Genomic DNA, 24,149 nt, shown 5'->3' with positions numbered 1-24,149 from the left:
TATTACTGAAGTTTAAGCAAATGGCATATGGTATTTATATATGTATGTATCTTCGAACAGGTGAAAGATATCACAAAGGAATCTGCAGTCTTCTCTTGGAAACCGCCCATTAACGATGGTGGATGCCACATTTCCAATTATATTGTTGAGAAGAAGGAATCTGGTCGCAAAGCATGGTCTACCGTGAATACCAGTTGTCAAAGAACTCACCTCAAGATAGCCTTGAGCGAAGGACTTAGCTATCTCTTCAGGTCATTTTTATTGCAATATCAAACTATCAGACATGCCTTTAATTAAGCCTGGCAGACTTGTACAAACTACTGAATTTTCAAAAAGCTCAACTAGAACTAGAACTAAAATTACTCAAGTTTTAAGACTCGCAACTAGAACTAGAACTAGAACTACCCAATTTTCAAATCCTGCGACTAGAACTAGAACTAGAACTACTCAATTTTCAAAACTCGCAACTAGAACTATAACTAGAACTAACGAAATTTAAATATCGGCAACTAACTAACTAAAACACAACTAACTAAATTTAATTCTCAATCAACTCATTCATTTTTATTTTATTCAAATTCGGCGTTCCAGCCTTCCACATGAGCGTCGGTACAGCGAAATTACTGAAAAATCAGACAGACAGAACTATTCTGTCATCAGTACAGGATAAACTAAACCATTTTCTGCAACTGTTGCTGATTGCAGCGAATCAACATGAGTCGCGAAAATGTTTTTTCGTTGAGTTTTGCCCTCTTGGGGAATACAAAATCCCAGCATGCGTGAAAGCCCTTTCACTGGGCGCAGATGTCGTAGTCATCCCAAGAAAATCTTTCGCCAAGTTTCGTAATTCTGGCAAGTCGGTCATATTCCGCCAACAGTTTAGCACATTCTGACCCAGGGGTAGTCGATGTTCTCTGGCATACTTTTTCACCTCAGACGGGCCTGATTTAACTTCAAGCGGACGACACTGACTTTGAGGTAGAAAGTTGAAGAGTGAGAGTCTCGGTTTCTTGTGCGTTGGAGAGCCAGTAGGAGACGACCCAGGCAATTTATGCAATTTCCTTTGTAAATATACCTTGGGCGAATCCAGATCGTCTTCTCCTTGTGCCTGGGCAGGCGTGGTCGACATCGTCATCACGAATCAAATCTCGTAAGTTTAACAGATGCGACAGCTTAGTTCCGAGATAATACTCGCTAGTGCACAGCATTAGATCACTAGTTCACATTCCAATTAGTAAACAACCTCAGCGGGAGATCGCGTGTCGCTGCGGACTGTCGATTGTTGTAAATTTGCCGAGTTATCAGTGAACTCGGCATAATCAATGTATTAACTATGATCCAACAATGAGCATTTGATCCTTTGTCATGATCACATCAGCAACCCGCAGTAACCTCACTTGTCACGCGAGGAGAGTCTCATCACGCAGGACACACGAGTGTTTTCTAGTTGTTCGGCAACTAATATTTTTTTGAAATGCGCAACTAAAACTACAACTAGAACTACTGAATTTTCAAAATCTGCAACTACAACTAGAACTAGAACTACGCAATTTTCAAAATCCGCAACTACAACTAGAACTAGAACTACGCAATTTTCGAAATCAGCAACTACAACTAGAACTAGAACTACTCAAAAAACTGTTAGTTAGTTGACCGTCAACTAACTAAATGTTTAGTTTGTACAAGTCTGAAGCCTGGGCAAAATCTGCAGTCTCAGTGATTCAATGGTTAGTCTAGTATTCAAGTACCACGGATTGTGATGTTATGACACTAGTAGGGACTATTATATGAAAGCTATCAAGAACTATATCGTATGCGATCATCTCAACCAAGTTTTCATTTTAGAGTGATTGCTGAGAACGAGAAAGGCATCGGCGTACCCGCAGAAACGGATGTGCCTATAAAAGCCATGGAGGTACCATCGTCTCCCGACAATCTGGAAGTTTCGGACGCCACAAAATCATCAGTGATTTGGCAATGGAGCAAGCCCGAAGACGACGGCGGTTCGAAGATATTGGGCTATGTTGTGGAGGTACGGCCTTTGGAAAAATACAATTTATTTCGAATATATCAAGAGAGAGAGAGAGATTTTGTTGCTTCATCATATTGAGTGTGTGAAAAAAGCGTTAACAGACTGAAACACATACAATATTATTAGTATATAGCTATCTGTGTAACGTTACAGGGTTGAGTCAGTAATATCACCTTTAAGAACCCAGGACATTTTACCCAAATATACACACCAGTATGAACTTGAATATTGAAATAGACGCGTATATTTAACACAGTGGACTTCAATGTTATTTTCAGTCGCTTGAAAAAGACCAGAACAAGTGGATTAAAAGAGCCACGGTCAAGGAGCCGGAATGTCAAATCCAAAATCTGAAGGAAGGCAGAGAATACCATTTCAGAGTCTCGGCATTCAACGAAGTCGGACTTTCCGATCCAAAAGAAGCCACTTCGCCTATACTAATGAAGGATACTGTAATTCCTCCGTCGTTTGACTTACAACAACTGCCTCATGGAGTCGTACACGTGAAGGCCGGCTCCAATTTGGATCTGGAGGTGATTAGCTCAGTAATGTGTGATATGTAGAATAGTTTCCTTATAAAATTTGTGCAGATTCCGTATGGTGGAAAACCGAATCCGAGAATTAAGTGGATAAAAGATGAAGAGAGAGTCAAGGAAGGCAAAAATATTAGCTTGGAAGAGACCACCCCAAAGGCAGCGGCTTTGAAGATCAGAAATGCGTCTCAGGTTGGTCCATCTACTTTTAGGGCCACTTCACATAATATCAGTAGCTGTTCTCTAGGTATCCGATGTATTTGTTAAGAGTTCATACGGCAAAAATTGTTGGTCATATCACCGAGATTAAATGTTTTACCGTCACTGCATAATGTAGGCTGATGGTGGAATCTATGAAGTATGTGCTGAAAATCAAGCTGGCTCAAAGTCCGCCAAAATAAAGGTTGTAATTCTTGACAAACCCGGACTCGTGGAAGACTTACAAATCACAGATGTCACTGATTCGTCAGTTACCATGTCTTGGAAGCCGCCGACAAATGACGGAGGCGCAGCTATAAGGTATAAAATGATGTTCAAGGTAACAATACGATATCAAACTCAACCTGTTTTAATCAATTTCAGCTCTTATGTTGTCGATTTACGAAGTGCGGAGGATCCAAGCTGGAAAGAGGTGTCCTCTGCTATCGTACGTAATACGTTCAAGTGCACAAAACTCGAGCTTGGAAAAGAATACAGTTTCCGATTGCGCGCTATCAACCGCTTTGGTGTCGGACCCGCTACTGTCACAGAGCCTGTCGTCATAAAACTAGGCTTCACAGTAAGTAATATTTTTTTATCGGTGATGTAATTTTATTAATTCTACACCATTTCCACATCACAGGTACCGGACCCACCTATTGCAGTCCACGTGGTTTCTAGCAATCGGGAGTCCATGGCTGTCAAATGGGACGCCCCAGACAATGATGGAGGTAATCCGGTAACTGGTTATCATTTGGAGGCGAAAGACAGGAACAGCATTACTTGGAAGAAAATGAATCGGTGAGTTAATTATTGAATCAAATTAACAAATCCATTAATTATATGAATCCATGAATCTTATTGGATCTCTTCGTCACTACCATGTAATGTCAGTTCGTCCATTGAAAGATTACATCATTTCATGACTTGCGCGTTTATGAAAATTGCCTTCTGTATTTCATGGTTGATGCAATATACTCTCTCTCTCTTTCTTTCTCTCGCTCTGTCTCACTCTGATGCTCCTTTATAAAGTTTTCTCGTTGTCCAATTGCATAATATTAATTTGTATAAAAATGAACCCCAATATCTCCGGCTGTCAAGGGTAATCGTCAGCAACTAGTAGAAATTTTGAAAGAACTTTACATATACCTCCGATAGTCTTCTCATTATCTCTTTTTTCCAGATCTCTCATCAGAAGTCCGAATTTCCGAGTCACCGGTCTCCAAGAAGGCCTCGAATATCTATTCCGTGTGTACGCAGAGAACGCGGCCGGCGTCAGTAAGCCCAGTCGTCCAACGGAGCCAGTAATCGCAAGAGATCCAGTCGACATACCGCGTGACGTTGAAGTCATCGATGTCACACGATCGTCTGTATCACTGAGATGGAAGAAGCCGGAATATGATGGGGGACAAAAGATTGTTGGATATGTAGTTGAAAGGAAGGACCTGCCTAAAGGCAGATGGACGAAAGGAAGCTTCAGCATTATAACAGATAATGAATATACTGTCACTGGTGAGTCGCAGTGTTGCATATCTATCTTGCACGGTATAATTATCTTTGTTGAGTGAAATATCAGAAATTTCTCCACGCAAAGTGATGAGAAATATCGGTAAAAGAACTCTCAAAGTGGATCTAAATTGGTAAAGAACCACCTTTCGGACTGACCATGAAGTTGCAATGTTGTATAGTTAGCATATTTTCTTCCTTTTTTTGAATGTTTTGAAGTAAAATATCAGTAGAATATCTTCAAACAAAGTTATCTTCAATGATTCTTGAAAATGAATCCCAAAGAGGATCTAATTTGGAAACAAATCTATTTACTATGAATACTACCTTTAGGATTGAATGGTGGATCAGAATACGAATTCCGAGTAATTGCTAAAAACGCGGGTGGCGTCTTCAGCGAGCCATCGTTCAGCACTGGGCCTGTCAAGTGTGAAGATGATTATAGTGAGTATTTATGATCAGGAATTATTTTTCAGCAGCTCAGTAATGTTAATCTAATTCACAGAACCGCCGAGGATAGATTTAGATCCTCATTTGATCGACGGAGTCAAAGTCACCGCTGGTTCTGCCTTGCGGCTTCACGTAGGCATACAAGGAAAACCAGTGCCTGCAGTAGCATGGACTAGAAACGGTGTCAACATCAAACCGGATACGAAACACATATACGACACTACTCCAGATCACAGCAGTTTGGTTTTGAAAGATTGCACCAAAGCCGACTCTGGAACTTACGAAATCACGGCGAGAAACGCTTGCGGTGAAAAAACTGTTCAAATTAAAGTCATGGTGCAAGGTACAGTCGTACACGAATTTATGTATGTGCTTACAAAAATATTATCAAAACATATCTCATTCAGACAAACCTGGTCCTCCTACTGGTCCTGTGAAATTCTCAAGGCTTACAGAGTCGAGGGTCACAATCGGATGGGAGCCACCTACTCAGACTGGAGGATCTAGCATCGAAGGATATGTCGTCTCGAAGAGAGAGACTTCCAGATTGTCATGGTACTATTGACTTTCGAATAACGAAACTCAATTTTTATCTGAGATTTCTAAAAATTTAAATTCGTTCGTCACAATGTGTATAATATTTGCCAGATATTTGAGCATGCCACACAATGATGAAAGACAGTGTAGTATGCGACTTGATAAACCCAAAACTGATCCTCGCCCCAATCCCAAACCCAAATCTAACCCTAACTTTAACCCACTTGCTTAAGTGTCATATGCTATTATGTCGCATGCTCATATCTACACCAGACATTACAACAGGGTCGTAACCAAGTCACAAGTCAAACTCACTTTCATAGTTTTTACTCGAGTCAAGTCGAGTCATTTTCAATTCACCACCGAGTCAAGTCCGAGTCCAAGTCCTCGAGCAGAGGTTCGAGTCCGACTCATGATATTATGACTCGAGTCCGAGTCCAAGTCATTGTGTTAACTGCTCAGTTTCCAGTTGAAGTCCTTAACTAAACTTACTTTTATAACTTTGTTTGGTGATATCGAATGTTTCGCGTTTATAATATACTAATTTTTCCTCACTTACAACAGTTTCTTGTCGCCATTTTCAAGTACCAGTACCAATAAACGAAATCCCAATAGGGTTGTTACTTTACTATTCTTGGAAATCACAATGAAATGTTGGTCTTGGCCGTCTGAGTCTCGAGTCATATGACTTGGTTCGAGTCATACGCAATGACTCGAGTCCAAGTCGAGTAAATACACAGACTGAATCGAGTCGAGTCATTTTCATATTTTGAGAAAATGACTCGAGTCAAGTCGAGTCATCAGAAAATCGTGACTCGAGTCATTACAACCCTGCATTACAATAGTCCTAATTATGGTAAAACTGTGGTTTTGAATCACTGCTCCAAATGCATTCTTACCATTACCGGATTGCTATAATACCAATAAATTGTGTATATGTTGTTGCTTTTTTCAAAATATCTTACGATGTTATTCAACTACAGGTCGGTTGTCACAAAAATGGTGGAACATTGCTCCTTTACTGTGCCGCGCTTGATAAAGAACAACGAGTATCAATTCCAAATTCAAGCCGTCAACAAATTTGGTGTCGGCGAACCGCTGATATCAGAACCTATCGTCGCAAAGAATGCCTTCGGTAACACCTGCTTTGTAAACAGTGTTAAAGCCGTGGTAGCCAGCACATCCCTTTTGCAGCCGAGCCTAGCGCTCCTGGAATGCCCGAATTGTCAGGCGTGACATCAACTGGATGCGTGGTTATGTGGACCAGGCCGGAAACTGATGGCGGAGCTGATATTGACGGATATGTGCTCGAGAGGAGAGAACGAAAAAGCGCAAGGTGGATAAAATGCAGCAAAAAGGAAATTCGAGACCTGAGGTGAGTATTTTGCTTTCATTGTAGAATTTGTATGGAATGTATAATTGGATATGAGAAATTTCCGCACCTGTTTGCATAAAACTATTCAAACTACTACTGATATACTTTAGTGGTAAATATACCATATGCATATCGAAATATTGCTAATTTTCTTCTGAAATGCTGACAGCTTGTTGGCTGCCTGCAAGGGCAGAACTATGATTGCAATATACTTGGCCAGATCATGCATGAGGTTGTCACAGCAGTCAGCTAGTCTCTGCAAGTAGAAGTAGAATGTCCCGAACTAGAAGTAAAAGTATGAATTTGCAACTCATCTTAAATCTACTGCAAGTTAAGTTGAAAATAGAAGTTATGAAAATTACTCCAGTCAGTAATTTCAAAAAGTATTTGGAAGATTTTGGTGGACAAACTTTAAACATTAATTTTAAGATGCACAATTACCAATTCGAAGAGCTTCTTGGAGGTACAGAACTTCAATATACAATTAAATAGTATATTCATATTGAAATGAACCCGAATATTTTCGGCTGACACTCGTCAGGGGTAATCGTCAGCAACTAGTAGAGAATTGGAAAGAACATTGATATACAATGTTCTTTCCAATTCTCTACTAGTTGCTGACGATTACCCCTGACGAGTGTCAGCCGAAAATATTCGGGTTCATTTCAATATGAATATACTATTAAATTACCAATTCGATATTCTGGTATATATTCAGTTAACATTATCATAATTTACTAAAAAATTGATGCAAATTTATCCTAAGACTGCTCTCTACTTTTCAAAATCCAAATTTTGAAAAGTAAGTAGCACTGCCTTAAAAAGTAGAAGTGGAAGTATTCAAACGCATAACCACTTGAGTAAGTAACGCAAGTTTGCTAAGCCTATTGAGTTCTCCAAAATGGGAGTAATGATTAATGATGACCACTAGATAATGCATGTGATTTAAGATATTATTTAAGTTTATCAACAGGCGAGTGCTCATAAATAATACTTATCCTATTTTAAAGGTACAAAGTCACAGGATTAGCTCCGAACAACGAGTACGAATTCCAAGTGGCAGCCGTGAATGCGGCTGGCATTGGCCAATTCAGCATACCCTCCGTTCCGGTGATAATGAGAGACCCAATTGGTGACATAGATTTTCACACCTTTTAATTCGACTTCATCATGACTATGAACCTTTGTAGATGTCCCTGGCCCGCCTAGCAATTGCCGAGTAAAAGACTCTACGAACACCAGCGTCACATTAGCGTGGAACAAGCCAGCGTATAACGGCGGTAGTCCAGTTACTGGATACCTCGTTGAGAGTGTTGTACTGGAAAAGGCAGACGATCAAATTGAAGATTCTGAATCTTGGAAGATTCTTGCTACCGATGTTATCAACACTTCATTCGAAGCCAAGAAGCTATCAGGGGATAAGTTCTATCTTTTCCGAGTTTCTGCTATAAACAAGGGCGGTGTTGGTGAATCAGCTATGATTAAAGGTTTGTTCTCAATGTGTTAATCCTTGAATCTGACTTTAACGCATTCGATTCTGGCTAGGAACAATCAAACCTGAAGACAGATTGGAACCTCCTGAATATGAACTCGATTCATCGCTGAGAAAGACTATGATTGTGAAAGCTGGTTCTACTGTAAGCATCGAGGTACCAATCAAAGGAAGACCGACTCCCAATGTAGCTTGGACGAAAGGTAATCATATTTTTCTCATGAATTATGTGTCATTTGAGTGAGCTTGTTTCTGTCTTGCAGGTGATGTCAATGTTAACGTCAACCCAAGAATTCAAGTGGAAAACACACGCTCCAAGACCCACCTTATCATACAGGATTGTAACAGAGATGACAGTGGGAAATATTCATTGGGGCTTGAAAATGCTAGTGGAGCTGCCAACACATTCGTCAGCATTAAAGTTTTAGGTATTCATTATTCTTTATGTGTGACAATAGTATGCATTCAAGTGATGAGATTTTCGAACATTCCAGCTTTGATCTTAGGAAAATCGTATTATGTGATGTCATCAGTAAGGAATAGAAAGAGGACGTTGAATATTTTTTCTTTGTTGTTTTTGCGGCATATACACTGGCTCATGATATACATACACATGATCTGTGCAGATGCATACCTTGAGTGCATGACGTGCGTATGGCGCTGGACAAGGCATGTGCAGATACTGTCTTGTAAGGCTTTCTAAGTCTTGCACCACCTCATATGCTATCTCGGTAATGCTGAGCGCCAAGCGTATAGGCCATGGATACCAGTGTTACTGATCAGGTCTTCGGTCTGACCCGGCCAGGGATTGATCCCACGACCTACTGATCAAGAAGCCGGATCCTCCATCATTACACTACTGATTTTGAACTAGTCACAGAATCCACTTCAATCATATCAACTCGTCAAAGTTTGTGTTATTTTCTCTTCATCATCATTTGATGCTCAATTTCAGACACACCAGGACCCCCTGGTCCAATTAAAGTCAAAAAGGTGACTCAGCAGGATGCCGTTATATCATGGGATGCCCCATTGATTGACGGAGGCTCCGAAGTGTTCAATTATCGAGTTGAGAAGAGGGAAGCGATCCATCGCGCCTGGACCGTGGTGTTGGCTGAAGTCAGCAAGACTACTTGCAAGGTTAGCTTCACTTTTACTACCTTTTCGATTCTTGAATCAACCGGAAACTCTCTTGTGCAGATCGATAATCTCCAAGCGGGCGCAAGTTACTGCTTCCGAGTAATGGCTCAGAACTCGCAAGGATACGGTATTCCGTCTGAATCGCAACTAGTGATTGCCGCAGGTTTGTTTAAATCTGTTTCCATTTACTTTTGATCAAACAAGCCATTTGTGGTACAGAACTTCAGAATTACATAATAACATATGTCCATATTGTAAATTTATTCATTTAAAGATGTTCTACCAGCTCTCGCCAGTAATGAACCGTAATACGGTGCATGAAATTCGAAATTTAAGAAATATTTTGTCTGCGTGGCGTAATAATACCAAAAAATCTAGTAGACACTAGACAGCGTGGTACACATCAAATGTAAACTAATACATATTCAGTTATAACTAATCAACGATTGACACAGAACATTAGTGAAATATTCAGAGAGTATAGATGCGTTTTTATTTATTTATATGTACATATTTTTTCTTACATAGTTTTAAATATAAGTAGGTAAGTCTTCTTTATATATTAGCATGCATCATTCGATGGTGCTTCCTAAAATTATGTATTCAACACCATAGTTTCAACTCCATGACTGTATTTATTTAATCTTTTAAAGACGAATATTCAAATTTTCAGAAGTTCCTGCCGCTGTCAACGGGCTCAAAGTTTCCGGAATCACCAACCACTCAATCTCGCTGGATTGGTCCAAACCCACTACAGACGGAGGCATTCCGATATCCTCCTACGTCGTCAAATATGCCGCGAAAGACAGTGACGAATGGCACACTCTGAAGACGAGACAACCGCACATTACGGTTGATAACTTGTCAACCGGAGCTATGTACGAATTTCACGTTGCAGCGCAAAACGAAGTTGGATTAGGGCAGTTTGAAGTGGTCGGACCTGTCACGGCTCGAGATATTACTAGTTTGCCGGAGGCAGACACAAGCTCGTTACCGACGAACGGAATCATCTATGCTAAAGAAGGAAGTCAAATTGACTTGTCCATTCCTGTATTTGCTAAACCGAGACCTACCATTTCTTGGACGAAAGAGAGGATTCCGCTGAAACGTGAGTTTTTTCACTTTGACAATCACCACTGAGCAATCTTGTAATCATTCATTCTTTCTTTTTAGAACATACTTTGTATAATTACTTGTTTCATCTAATTTGATTGATAGCAGTAAATACATATAATCATATATATGTATATTGTATATATATGATATATGTATGTAAGATGTATAGAACATTCGCATATGTTACTATATGTAATAAATCATTATACTTTTTACAACATATATTTATAGCATATACGCATAGTTATCATTGTATAATGAGACCAGTTGACTGGATGACCTAACGGTCGTGATCACTATTTTACTTGAATATTTCTCCTAATTGTTAGAAATAAACTTTTGTCTGTCAGTAAACTGAAATTTAAGAGAAGTATTCTTCTTTAGAAAATGAGCGTATTTCATACGAAAAAGTTTCCGACAACTCCACGCTGACAATCAGACGGGTTGCGAAATCCGACGCTGGACAGTATTTTATGACTATGGAAAATTCGGTAGGCAGAAAGGAACTGACATTCACGATAATCGTTTATGGTAAGTTTTGGATATTCGCGACCATCGCAGAAATAAAGCTGTCGACTTCCTTGTTGGCATTTTAACAGTTTAAACACAGAATATATAGAGACCGATTATAATGATAAATTGATGCTGTGAATATAGGAAAGCATTGAAAAATATAGCTTTACATGGAGTCAAGTTGCTGTTAGTTTAGTTATTAACGTCTTTTCAATAATATTTATTATTGCTGTACTTGCTGCATCATGTATGAAACACAATGCCCACATTGCTTCACAAATGATGTTTCCCACATATGTTCTACATACGTAACAACTTCTTTTATAGGTGTACCTGGTAAAGTTCGCGATTTGGACATAGTCGACATCACGTCTGAAAGCGCCGCACTGAAATGGACCCCGCCCTTAGACACAGGAGGAGCAGACGTCACAAACTACGTCATAGAAAAGAAAGATTCAGCCGCGACAACCTGGACTTCGGTCAGCGGCAGTTGCAGCAGGACGGTCATCAAAGCCACGCGGCTGATGCAAGGAAAAGAATATATCTTCAGAGTTGCGGCTGAAAATAAATACGGACTCGGAGAATTTGTGCAGTCTGCGGAAATAACTGCTGACCATCCATTCAGGTTGATTATAATAATATTTGAATTTTATATTCATCCGCTCAGCACATACGATATACAAAATGATGCACAAGGCACAATGCTATGCATAATACGCCCTGAAATACTCGCAGATGTCCAACTCTGCCACTGCATATAGTCAGAGATCTTACTCACTAATCCTTTAACAGAGTACCGACAGCACCACCACAGCCGGAAATAGAAGATGTCTACGCCGACGCCATGATTATCAACTGGGAAGCATCGTTGTCCGACGGTGGTTCTGAGATAACCGCGTATCACATCGAGAAACGAGAAAGAAACGCAATACTCTGGACCAAAGTTGCGTCAGTGCCTGCTAAGAAGCGCGATCACAAAATCACCGGACTTACGGAAGTAAATACATCTTTCATAATCAATGTATATTCATCCGTATTTTCTGTGTAATCTAGTGATATGGTAAATTTCTGGTTGGATAATGTTACTTTGTACCACTTGTAATTCCTGATATTATCTATTGACTTTTAGAAATACATTCTATATCAATTTTTTCTACATCCTCTCTTAGCCGCAATATTGTGTTGTTTTCTTAGCATATATATTCTGAATGATTGCTGTATATGTCTGTGTGTGGGTCTATGTAATGACCTATAGCTTCCACCGGATACTCTTACGGGTTGCGACTGACTCTTGAGGGCCCCCGGTCCTGTCATAGCCTACATTGCCATGTTTTTATGTATCTTTCGTCTTTGTTACTTGGTGTGACGAATAAAATCATATCTATCTATGCATGCCTTGAATAGCAATCTGTTTCTCAAGGGCCTCGAATATCAATTCTGCGTCATCGCTGAAAATGCAGCGGGCGTCAGCAGTCCTAGCGAACCGAGCCGATTTGACACAGCCAGGAATATAGTCACTGCTCCAGGATGCCCGGATTGGACCGATATCACCAGAGATTCTGTGTCTCTGGAATGGACTCCACCCAGGAGTGACGGTGGCAGTAAAATCGTGGGGTATAATATCGAGAGAAAGACTGGTGAGTGTCAGATCGCGGCGCGTTCTCTTTTCTGGATGTATTTCTCTCCTATTTTTATCGAGTGGTATGCTTGTAATTGTGGTTCTTAAGCATATTTCCCTCCGTACAGGTGATGATGATCGTTGGCTGAAATGCAATTACACCAACATCCAAGCGTGCGATTTCACAGTCACTGGTCTCACCAACGGAGAATCCTATCACTTCCGAGTTACTGCGAGGAATGCCGCAGGCACTGTTAGCAAACCGTCACTACCCAGTGCTGAAATCGTGTGCAGAGATGATTTCAGTAAATATCTGTTGCCATATAAATCACATGCTATAAATCAACACGGTGACACGCTTTTCATAGAACCACCGTCAATACAACTGGATACTGAAATAGCAGATGGGCTCACCGCAAAAGCAGGCACGACTTTGAAGCTGAAGGCTTACATCACAGGCAAACCTCAACCTAAAGTTTCATGGAAACATAACGGCAGAGAACTTGCCTCTAACGCTCAAGTAAGACTTGGTTTATTTCATTAAAACAAACCTTGGAATAGATTCTCGTGGGAACAGAACTTCAGTATACGATCGATTAATATATTCACATTGATATAAACCCGGATCTTTTCGGCTGATACTCACGAAGAATAATCGTCTGCCAGTAATAGAGAATTTCAAGAGACTCTTAGAGGTACAGAAATTCAATTTACAATTGAATGATATATTGAATAAACCTGGATATTTTCGACGGACGCTCGTCAGGGGTAATCGTCTGCAACAAGTAGAGAATTGGAAAGAACATGGTATATTGATATGATTGTTCATATATTTGGGTTTGTTTCAACAAGAATATACTTTTTAATTGTATAATAAAGAATTGCAAAGATCATTGTATACAATGAAGCTTGAATAACGTTCAATATGAATATTTATTGAACCTAAAACAAACATAACACCAAGTAATTCAATTTCAGATCGAGATTGAATACAACAAAGGCGTCGCAATCGCTATCATTAAAGAATGCAACCGTTCGAACACCGGAAAATACGAAATAACCGCCAAAAACGCGTGTGCCACAAAAACCATGGATTTCAAACTCCAAGTCTTGGACAGGCCAGGTCCGCCGGCAGGCCCTATCAAATTCTCGGGATTAACGAACGAGAAAGTGACGTTATGGTGGGGATTGTGTGAAGAGAATGGCGGCGCGTCTGTCGAAAGCTACGTTATCGAAAAACGGGAAACTACAAGATTGAATTGGGCAGTGGTAAGAAACTGAGTTGTATTGAGGCCATTGTAGGTGTCTAATTAGACTAATTAAAGCGAAATGCTTGTATTCTATTTATAATCTAATTTTTGAAATGGTTCTATTCTCCAATATTAAGTCTGATTTAATAGCTGGTTCTCCTGTAAATGCGACGAGAGAACTGTATAGTGCGAAACGAGCCAAGCTTGGTGTACATAGATTTGCCATTGTCATGCTTATGAAAATAAATTCTGGTTTGATATGAACTGAAATAGTTTTTTGTCGTATTTCTGTCTAATCAAGAATGTTGTTAAATTTCAAAGTTTTTGCGAATTCAATCCTAGTCTAATTGGGAAGAGTTAAAATATTCCAGTTGTCCAAATTTTATTCTGGCTACGTAAATACGCTACGATCTCTTTGCTTTTAAGGTCACGTCGAATTGTACTTCCAACAATTTGACCGTGCATCGTCTGATCAAGGGCCACGAGTACCAGTTCAGAATCGCCGGACAAAATAAATACGGAGTAGGCGAAGCCTTACTCTCGGACCCGGTAATCGCGAAAGTGTCGTACACCACACCCGATGCCCCGGGGCGTCCGGAATACTGTACATCAACGCCGGACAGTGTTACCATCTCATATGCCCGACCACAAAATGATGGCGGTAATGAGATTGTCGGTAAGTACAAAAGTCTACATAAAATTGATTCTGGGGCTAGGAGTATTCGAGTATCACTCATTGTGACGTCATTACAGTATGAAGTGCAATTGAATAGTGTATTGATATCGAAATGAACCCGAATATTTTTGGCTGACACTCGTCAGGGGTAATCGTCAGCGACTAGTAGAGAATTGGAAAGAACATAATACTCGGTTCAGATTCGAGTATTCGAATCATTCTGTTCTGTCCTAATCACTTTACTATTTTTTGAAGGCTACAATATCGAGAGAAGAGACAAACATGGACTTCGTTGGGTCAAGGCCAACAAATCGCCCGTCACAGATCTGCGGTATAAGATCACAGGACTGTCCGATGGTCGCGAATACGAATTCCGAGTTTCGGCGGAAAATGCGGCCGGAATCGGGAAATACAGCGACCCGTCTGCTTTGATGTTATGCAGCGAACCGATTAGTAAGTTTCAGTCATTTCTGGTCAATAGAAAATAATTTTTCAATGGCAAAATGACCATAGACCTTATTTTATTTACTAATCATATTCCATGAGGCTGTTCTTGTTGGTTTTGGTATTTAATTTAATATTTGAGTGTAGGTAATGCTATAATAAGATGAGTGACTCAGCTTTAATGAAACTATTAAATCGAGCATCCTGTCTATAACTTTGTTAACGGTATATGGTATATCGCTATTGCGTATGTAGGCTAATATGTATTGATTTGAAGGTGCTCCTGGATCCCCTGGTACCGTGCGGGTGTCTGACACAACAAGATTGACTGTGTCTTTGAGTTGGACTCCGCCCGCTTACGACGGAGGAAGCAAGATAACTGGGTACAATGTGGAAGCCAGGAAAGCTCCGACAGGTATGCCGTTTACATTTCTATCAAGTCACGGCAAACTACAATGGAGAAAGGAAGGCATTGATTTCTCAGAGCTTCAGACATAAGAAACTTGAACTGAAAATGTCTTTAAACGAGCATTATTTGAAAACCACTGCAGTTTTAATTTCCAAAATGTCTTCAACCGTCTAGACAGGGCACTAGTCACCAAGTTAAACAAAGCAATTAGCCGCAATCTTGCAATACATCATCATTCCAGATAGCACCCTGGATGAGAACCCATTGGTCAAGGGGTCAGTCAGTCTATGGAAGGTGGCTACTGTCAAAATTGCATGGTATATGGTAGAAAGCGATTGATGACTCTACGAATTGGTCCGATATTCTAAAACTTATCCATATACAGAGAAATACAGGAGCTCTTTCGAACATTTGTTATGACAAATCCACTTATAACTGTGATGCGGGCATATCCCAAAACAATTTTCTACGCCATAAAATCCAAATTGCAAAAGTAAGCAGTTTTGCCAAAGAAATTATTAGGTAGAATTGGAAGTTGTGTGAAAATGAAACCAAATGAGTTATTAGTGCAAGTACCGATGGACAAAATGTCCTTGTTTATTCTAAAAAAGTAATTTAGTCTGCCTACTACATAACCTCATCCTTTGATTTTCTCTTTTCAAAGAATCGGGCATTGACGAGGAATGGGTACGCATGAATCCGGACACTGTCAAGTCCTGCGAATACGTCGTTCCAAATTTGTCTTCTGGATTGGAATATAACTTCCGGGTCAGAGCCGTTAACACCGCAGGACCCGGTGACGCAACCGAAGCCTCAGGCAATGTAAGATGATGACAAAAATTTATCAAATATCTATCCAACTAGTGCATTGAGCTTAAGCCGTCTGTTGGCCTTGACTATTCGAATTTTCATGCTGGTGACGTCATATTCGGTGATACGATTGTTGATGTACAATGGTATTTTATGTTCTCTACTAGTTGCTGACGATCACCCCTGACAGGTTTATTTCAATATGAATATACTATTCAACTGTATATTAAAAATCTTTTTGTATGTAACTTTTTCAAGCATTGTTACATCTTTTACGCAGGTGACAGTCACAGATCGACTTGAAGCTCCTGATTTCCAAATCGACGCCGATTTCAAGTCCCATTACGTAGTGAGGGCCGGCTGCTCGCTGAGACTATTCGTCCTCTACTTCGGAAGGCCCAGACCTTCCGTGACGTGGCACAAGTCAGACGTGGAGCTGCAGGACCGCGCCGAAATCACCACGACCGATTACTCCACTCTACTGTTAATTAATGCCACCACGAGAGAGGATTCCGGGAAATACGTTCTCAGGCTTGAGAGCAGTGCAGGAGAGAAGACGTTGAATTTAACAGTGAAAGTTTTGGGTTAGTACGCGGTTCTTTACCCTTACTCACTTTCGCCCTAATTATGTCCTTGTATTACCATCTGGTTTAGTTGTTGCTTGAAAAAAACTATGTGATAAACAAAAAAATCTTTATTTTCGCTTGTCGCCTGTGGCGAGCTTTGGAAATAAGACAAAACAAGGACAGATGTTATAAAAGACGCAGCAATTGTGTTTCATTGACTTCTTAAATCTAGTCCCCTGGTTTAGATTCCTAAGTTTGTTGTTTATATGGTTAACTCTTAAACGTACTATGAAATACGCAGGGTTGACATAACTAATTTTGAAGGATGTTGTTTATTAAAACTACGTTATCCTCATCAGACCTGGTTTCTCTGTCGTTCTCTAAAGCTTATTTCTCAGATTTGTCCTGATTTTTGACTTGCAGACACAATTTCGTCGATGAGGCCATCATTTAAACTAGCAATAGTGTTCACTTTTTTAGTCACCATATTACGAATTTACTTTCAAAGTTTGTTTTGCCGCGCGTAGATTTTTATCTATGTTGATGACGACATATAATACGAATTTAGATTCTCCTGGACCCGTGGGGCCGATTACATGCAAAGAAGTCACCTGCGACTCTGCGACGTTATCATGGGAGCCGCCCATTATCGACGGAGGCGCCCACGTCAAGAATTACATCGTTGAAAAGAGAGAGGTGTCCAGAAAAAGCTGGCAGACAGTGGCCACGAAATGCTCGAGAACATCGTTCAAAATCACAAGCCTACAAGAAGGGCAGACCTACCTATTTAGAGTCCTTCCGGAAAATGAATACGGAATTGGCGTGCCTAGAGAAACAGAATCTCCTATCACAGCCACAGAAGTGCCCGGCATACCTACCAAACTGGATATCGACAATGTAACTAAGCATTCTATCACTGTATCATGGGGACGGCCTGAATACGACGGCGGAAGCCGGATCAGCGCTTACATATTGGAGATGTGCGAGAAGGGCAATCCTAAATTTACAGAGTGCGCACGCACGAAAGGTTCGGTGTTCGCTCACACTGTGGGTAATTTGAGAGAAGGCCTCGAATATGAGGTGAGAGTGAGAGCCAAGAACGACGCAGGAGTGGGTGAAGCGCGTGACGCGTTCTGTTCTGTACTGACAAAAGATGAACAAGGTAATCATTCGGAAATGTAAAATAATATTTTCATATCGAAATAAAGCTGAATATTTTCGGCTAACGTCAGTTGTAATTGTCAGCAAATAGAAGAGAATTGAAAAGATATTTGTATATCAACAATCGTGTCACCAAATATGATATCACACGCATATATAGATGCATATTACATTAAAATATATTGTGCTATATATCACTGCATTAAACTGTTTACAACATATATCCATATTTATAACATCTATGAGCCTTGCTGTATAATGAGACCAAATGGTTGTATCGCTGGCTACCAGTTCATTGAATTATTTTCTCATATTATGGAAATAAACTTGTCTTTCGACGTGAAAATTTGAGAAAAAACATATGGCTTAAGCTGAGTCTACTATGTTGGAATTATACACAAAATAGGTTGGCGGATTATTGACTATTCTAATTTTATGGGTTTATTTCAGTATGGATATATTTTTCAATTGTATATAGAAGTCTCATACTTCCAATAGTGGTCCTTTGCTTGAATTTGTTGTATGTTTTGTTTTGCACCTCAGTACTGCCTGAAGCCGATCTGCGTGGTGTTTACCACAATACCGTCACAGTGAAATCCGGCTCGAACATCAATGTGGACATACCAATAGTTGGTAAACCAACACCCGAAGTTACATGGACGGTGCAGGGAATCAAATTGAAAGGTATCTCATATGCCTTCAGGAATGTTGCAGTTTGATAGTTTCAGTGGTTTTTGGAGATACATTGCTGTGAAGTAATATGATTTACTTGATTTCCTAGTCGCTAACTTGTATTTACAATGGCCGAATGACCCTGGTCTCAATTGTATTCATTAATTTTCGCGATACTATTTCTTGTTTCCTTTTTTATACAATACAAATGTATCTTTGTTCGTTAATTTAAAGTTTTGAGTGAACGAATTCTGTAGTAAAATGCTCCTGGCATGTGTGGCTCGGCTTTGATGGCTTTGCTATATCGAGCCGCCCATCTATACCTTGCTCATATGTATATCATAGTGAACTCAATTTCATTTAGTGTTATATATGCAATTGATTAGCATGGTTAAAAAATAAAGATTCTCTCTCTAAAATGCACAGATACAATTTAATCAATTATATCACAGTTCCCTAATCATGCCTTATCCTCTAGCTTGGAAAGGTTAGCTTAGAGCACATTGCTTTTTTCAGAAACTGAAAGAACATCCATGACTACAACTGCGGAAAATACCGCACTAGTGATCAGGAATGCAGAGAAAAATGATGCCGGTGAATACAGTCTCAAATTGGTCAACAACTCTGGTGAACAGACGCATAAAATCAACGTCGTAGTGCTCGGTATGTAGCAGAATCTTTCTAAAATAGTACATGGAATTTAAGACTATTCCTTTTGCAGATAAGCCTGGACCACCATCTGGTCCTATAGAGTTTTCAGACGTGACAGCAGACTCTATCACTATCTCCTGGCAGCCTCCTGAAGAAACTGGTGGCAGCGAAATTACCAATTACACCGTAGATTACAGAGAATTCGGGAGATCCACATGGACCCCAGTCTCAGCGTGCACTACAAGGACAACATTAAAGGTAATTGACCGCTGAACGAATTGAAATACCAGGTTTTATGCGGTCGTTTTTGTTCAAAGATTGGACGACTTGTTAGAGACACCGATTACCAATTCCGAGTGACTGCGGAGAGTAGATTTGGACTCGGTGAACCATTGGTATCGGATGTATGCAAAGCTGACTATCAGAGCAGTAAGATTGAATTGTTCAGTTATATCTTGTCTATTAAAACAATTATGATGTCAAATCATGGAATTTCAGATATTTTACCAACTATAACTTATGTGGCAGATAGTGTACAACAGGGCTACTCAACTATTTTTCGCAAAGGTCCAGTTTTAAAAGTTTGAAATTGGCTTAGGTCCGTTATAACTCTCATTAAATAATCTATAGTCACACAAATGTAATATTGGATAACTATATGTCAAATCTAGTATGGTGGTGATAGCAAAGCATTAAGAAAATAGTATTTGTCATTTTGTTAGTCACAGCTAGTGAGAGAATTGCCATGATTTTATATCTTGCTAGTTCTTTAAATATTTGCTCTTGTTAAATAAAAAAAAACTATATAAATACTGAGACTAACAAGGTCCAGATGCAACACTCAAAAGGTCTGAATTCAGACCGCTGTCCACCAGTTAAGTTTCCTTGGTACATAGTAAGGGTGGTTCTTAATGGAATTCTGAGTTTTTTACAAGAGTTTATAATATTTTCACAGCTATACCTAAATGTCCTGGTACTCCAACTGTAACCAAAATGACACGAGATTCAGCCACGTTAACCTGGGATGAACCAGTGCATGATGGAGGAAGCCTAATCACCGGTTATTACGTTGAAAAGAAGGAAAAGAACTCAATTCTATGGCAGAAAGACACTGAAAAATCAATATCATCACTGACTTACGTCGTGAAAGGTATGTAACATTGTAGATCTATTATTAGAGTGAGATTCAGTGTTATGTGTTTTGTGTTAGGATTGCTGGAAGGATTGGAGTATCAATTCCGAGTGCAAGCAGAAAACGAAGTAGGCTTGAGTAATTACAGCGACGCCAGTAAACCCGTGCAAGCCATCAGCTCTGTGGGTCCGCCGTTCGATATCAAGATCACGGACATGTCCAGGAATTCTATCTCTTTGGCATGGAAACCGCCTATTTCCGACGGTGGCAGCAGGATTGCATCGTAAGTTATTGCCCGCTTCTGAAATACTTGACATAGCGCACAGTATGGACATAAATCCAAATGCGATCAGTACCAAAGTGACATTTCTATTTAGAAGTACTCAAATAGGTTTTGCCCGCGTTCGATAATTACCTAGGTGACTATATTTTTAAAGTCATTCCATTTCTACCTAACTGTTTTAGGTCAATATTACTTACTTTGACATTGAGTAGTAAAACAGTTTTACGATAACTTTTCCCTACTTTTTTCAGTGAAATTGTCCAAATAGATTCGTTAAAGAGCCCCTGTATCTCGGTAACTGAGTAAATTTTCAAAGATTACTCCTATTTGTAGTGTTATACGATATTTTGCATTAGGCGCTAACATACATCTTGTGATTTGAAATGAAACCTTCCACGAATAACTGGTAATAGCATGCTTCCCGTCGACTAAATTTACGGCTTGAAACTGCATAATTCAGTACTTTATAGACATTACACTTTCTACTTCTACTTGTAATTGAGAATAAACTTACAACGTTATTGGTATTACAACTACTTTGACCACATGTGACCACACATAATTCATACACTGCAGATATAACGTCGAAAGAAGGCACGTCCCAGACGGAAGATGGCTGAAATGCAACTTCGCGAAAGTCGTAGATTGCTTTTACGAAGTCACGGGATTAACGCCAAACGATACTTACGAGTTCAGAATCACTGCGAAAAACTCAGTAGGCACAGTCGGTCAACCATCTGATATTTTCGGGCCAATCACTTGCAAGCCTACGTACAGTAAGTTCTCAAATGTAGTTTTTCAATACTTTAATAAATCTCATTGAAATATTCTTTACAAATCCAGAGCCTCCTAGCATTGAGCTAGACAGTAAGCTTATATCAGACGTGGTTGAGGTAAAAGCCGGTACTACGCTCAAACTGGACGCAGTGATACAAGGAAAACCAGAGCCTAACGTAAGTTTCGAAAATATCAGATTTGAATAGCTCCAACAGTTGTCGAGCATGTCCGCATTCAAGTCGAAATACAAGCTGCTTCTATTGAATGACATTTATTACTAGCCAGAGCTTGATATCACCAGACCATGATCTGATGTATCTGATATGATATATACATATGAGACACATATGCATCGCTTGCCCTTTACTATGTTCTTTCTATTACTTTCCATTTGGTGTGGATGCCTCTTCTTTAGATCACCCAGGCCCAGATGGGTGTCTGATATCAAAGTCAAACTCCAAGTAGTTTCGACACCTTCCTATCTTTTCATTGTATCGCAATCTTGCTGTGTTTTTCAGGATGAAATTGTTTATGAAACACTCAACCATAATTAACTGATATTTTTTAATTCAGGTTTATTGGTACAAAGGCGAGAGAGATCTGGAATCTTCAGACCATGCTCAAATTACCACCCTACCGGGATTAACATCTTTGCATATTCGCGATTGTAACAGATCGGACAGCGCCAAATATGCAATAACATTGAGAAATGATTGTGGAGAAAAAAGTGTGACAGTCAATGTTAAAGTCCTCGGTATGAATATTACAGTGAAGCTAGGTTCTCAGGAAATTACAAATCTTATTTTGTGTTAAGATACTCCTGGTATTCCAAAAGGACCCATACAATTCAGCAGAGTATCCGCAGAGAAATGTAACATCGCTTGGGACAGGCCTGATGAAGACGGTGGTGCACAAATCACACATTACGTCATCGAAAAGAGAGAAACATCAAGACTTAGTTGGGTGTCTGTCCATGACAGTAACGAACACACCAGTTGCACGATCCCGAAACTAGTGGCCAACAACGAATACATATTCCGTGTGGCTGCTGTTAATAAACACGGTCGTGGTCCTTCTCTGGAATCTGCACCTTTGATTGCGAAAAATCAATTCGGTACATATACAATACTGTAATGTAAAGAAGCAAATATGAATCATGATTGTATGTCTTACGTTTAGATGTGCCATCTGCTCCTGGTAGGCCTGAGATGGTCGCTACCACTAAGGATTCTCTGACGATATCTTGGGATAGACCGACCACAGACGGTGGTAATGAAATTTCAAATTTCATCATTGAAAAGCGAGAAAAACAAGGCTTCCGATGGTCAAGGTAGATCACCTTAAATTTCTAATTTATCATTTTTGGTGTCAGTATATTTTTTTATTCATTAATTATTGTTGCTATGATCTTTATTCGCAGTAAAAGTGGTGAATACTCACACAATCATGGGGCAGCATGCTCCCTAAGTAAAATGTCGAGATTGGAGTAAATTCAGTTATAATGTCAAATTGTTATTAATAGTGAATAATATATTCATATTGAAATAAACCTATATATTCCCAACTGAGACTCGTCAGGGGTAAATGTCAGCAACTCTTTAGAATTTAAAATAACAACATATGTTCAATACATGAATAAAACTAGGTTATATTAAGAATTGGCAAAGGTTTTAGAGGTGGGATAATTGAAAACAAAGATTCGAAAATACAGAAGCTATGCCATTACTTTTGAGTTCAAGTGTAAATTAGTCCAGTGGTGCATTCAAGGTCCAAAGAATATTCACGGTTTCCGATAAAGTGATTTTTCGGATCATATTGAATCTTTTGGATTTGCTAGATTTGTTATCGTTTATCATTATACTTGTCATTGTTTTTTATGATTTATTCAACTTTATGTATGTTTAAACACATTTTTAGATGCAATAAGGATACTGAAATAACCGACTTGCGCTACAAAGCCGCAAAGCTGCGTCCCCATTCGGAATGGGAGTTCCGCGTGTGTGCTGAAAACGCAGCTGGCGCCGGGCCCTTCAGTGAACCTAGCCCCATGATAAAAGTACAAGATCCGCTATTTCCCCCGGCCGCACCAGGAGGTTTTAGAATCACCGACACAACGCGCTCGTCGATCAGTCTGGCTTGGAACATGCCGCTGTACGACGGCGGTAGTCCTATTGTTGGATATTTGCTGGAAATGGCAGAGTGCTTACCGGACCAAGATGAAGATTGGAAAAAGTATGTTGCTACTAGTACCTGAGTGATTTGATTCAAAATTCAGTATTAGGTTTGTAGTATATCAGTAAATCTCAGTATGACATCATTACAGTATGTATGATGCACAAAGTCCAGATATGTACCTTTTATATGAGCACAAAGAAAATAATGCCAGATACAGATAAATTTGTGTATATATTCGCATATATGACGGTACAAACGATGTGGAAAATTGAAATATGTACCTTTGAAGAGACCGCGGAAATATTATGCCAGTTCTATATCATAATAAAGAAAACTTGGCATTTTTTGACCATACCTATTTCTGTAGGTTGATCATAACTTCACGTTTATGTCATTGTCACTAACGTGCATAGCTTTGTGTTACATTTTTCGTATACTGCGAGACGGCCGATGGAGGTTTCACGGCTTTCACAGTGGAAAATCGTATTGAATCTAGAATTCTTGTTGGCAAATGAGTTAATGCTAATTATCGTATAGCTTCAGTAATCATCTCTCAGAAATTGACTTGACCTATTATGATTAATGTGGAATACTATATTGTTCTGTTGTTGTATCAATTCGTCATCATTTGCA

General features: G+C 39.6%; 1 protein-coding gene across 1 annotated transcript in view; it reads left to right on the top strand.

Annotated features, from left to right (window-relative positions):
• LOC145439972 (titin-like) overlaps positions 1-24,149 on the top strand; it is a 515,551-nt gene that overhangs the window by 456,862 nt on the left and 34,540 nt on the right. Inside the window, exons 344-388 of the mRNA XM_080317640.1 lie at positions 61-251; positions 1,846-2,032; positions 2,311-2,565; positions 2,623-2,757; positions 2,903-3,084; positions 3,148-3,343; positions 3,407-3,564; positions 3,947-4,275; positions 4,603-4,713; positions 4,775-5,062; positions 5,127-5,274; positions 6,240-6,391; positions 6,451-6,631; positions 7,642-7,763; positions 7,822-8,118; positions 8,177-8,326; positions 8,387-8,551; positions 9,079-9,263; positions 9,324-9,426; positions 9,937-10,371; positions 10,764-10,910; positions 11,220-11,517; positions 11,685-11,889; positions 12,313-12,529; positions 12,639-12,815; positions 12,879-13,030; positions 13,489-13,779; positions 14,187-14,436; positions 14,692-14,889; positions 15,158-15,295; positions 15,954-16,111; positions 16,380-16,683; positions 17,234-17,827; positions 18,370-18,510; positions 19,015-19,161; positions 19,220-19,407; positions 19,467-19,578; positions 20,105-20,299; positions 20,360-20,564; positions 21,141-21,340; positions 21,408-21,517; positions 21,915-22,095; positions 22,156-22,455; positions 22,521-22,671; positions 23,259-23,573. Of these exons, the coding sequence (XP_080173766.1) occupies positions 61-251; positions 1,846-2,032; positions 2,311-2,565; positions 2,623-2,757; positions 2,903-3,084; positions 3,148-3,343; positions 3,407-3,564; positions 3,947-4,275; positions 4,603-4,713; positions 4,775-5,062; positions 5,127-5,274; positions 6,240-6,391; positions 6,451-6,631; positions 7,642-7,763; positions 7,822-8,118; positions 8,177-8,326; positions 8,387-8,551; positions 9,079-9,263; positions 9,324-9,426; positions 9,937-10,371; positions 10,764-10,910; positions 11,220-11,517; positions 11,685-11,889; positions 12,313-12,529; positions 12,639-12,815; positions 12,879-13,030; positions 13,489-13,779; positions 14,187-14,436; positions 14,692-14,889; positions 15,158-15,295; positions 15,954-16,111; positions 16,380-16,683; positions 17,234-17,827; positions 18,370-18,510; positions 19,015-19,161; positions 19,220-19,407; positions 19,467-19,578; positions 20,105-20,299; positions 20,360-20,564; positions 21,141-21,340; positions 21,408-21,517; positions 21,915-22,095; positions 22,156-22,455; positions 22,521-22,671; positions 23,259-23,573 (9,344 nt within the window). The remainder of the gene's footprint in view (positions 1-60; positions 252-1,845; positions 2,033-2,310; positions 2,566-2,622; positions 2,758-2,902; positions 3,085-3,147; positions 3,344-3,406; positions 3,565-3,946; positions 4,276-4,602; positions 4,714-4,774; positions 5,063-5,126; positions 5,275-6,239; positions 6,392-6,450; positions 6,632-7,641; positions 7,764-7,821; positions 8,119-8,176; positions 8,327-8,386; positions 8,552-9,078; positions 9,264-9,323; positions 9,427-9,936; positions 10,372-10,763; positions 10,911-11,219; positions 11,518-11,684; positions 11,890-12,312; positions 12,530-12,638; positions 12,816-12,878; positions 13,031-13,488; positions 13,780-14,186; positions 14,437-14,691; positions 14,890-15,157; positions 15,296-15,953; positions 16,112-16,379; positions 16,684-17,233; positions 17,828-18,369; positions 18,511-19,014; positions 19,162-19,219; positions 19,408-19,466; positions 19,579-20,104; positions 20,300-20,359; positions 20,565-21,140; positions 21,341-21,407; positions 21,518-21,914; positions 22,096-22,155; positions 22,456-22,520; positions 22,672-23,258; positions 23,574-24,149) is intronic.

The sequence above is a fragment of the Botryllus schlosseri genome, chromosome 5, assembly GCF_051294905.1.
Source record: "Botryllus schlosseri isolate E-star chromosome 5, Bs_hap1, whole genome shotgun sequence".
NCBI classification, from domain to species: Eukaryota; Metazoa; Chordata; class Ascidiacea; order Stolidobranchia; family Styelidae; genus Botryllus; species Botryllus schlosseri.
This window is presented reverse-complemented; position numbering and strand designations above follow the sequence as displayed.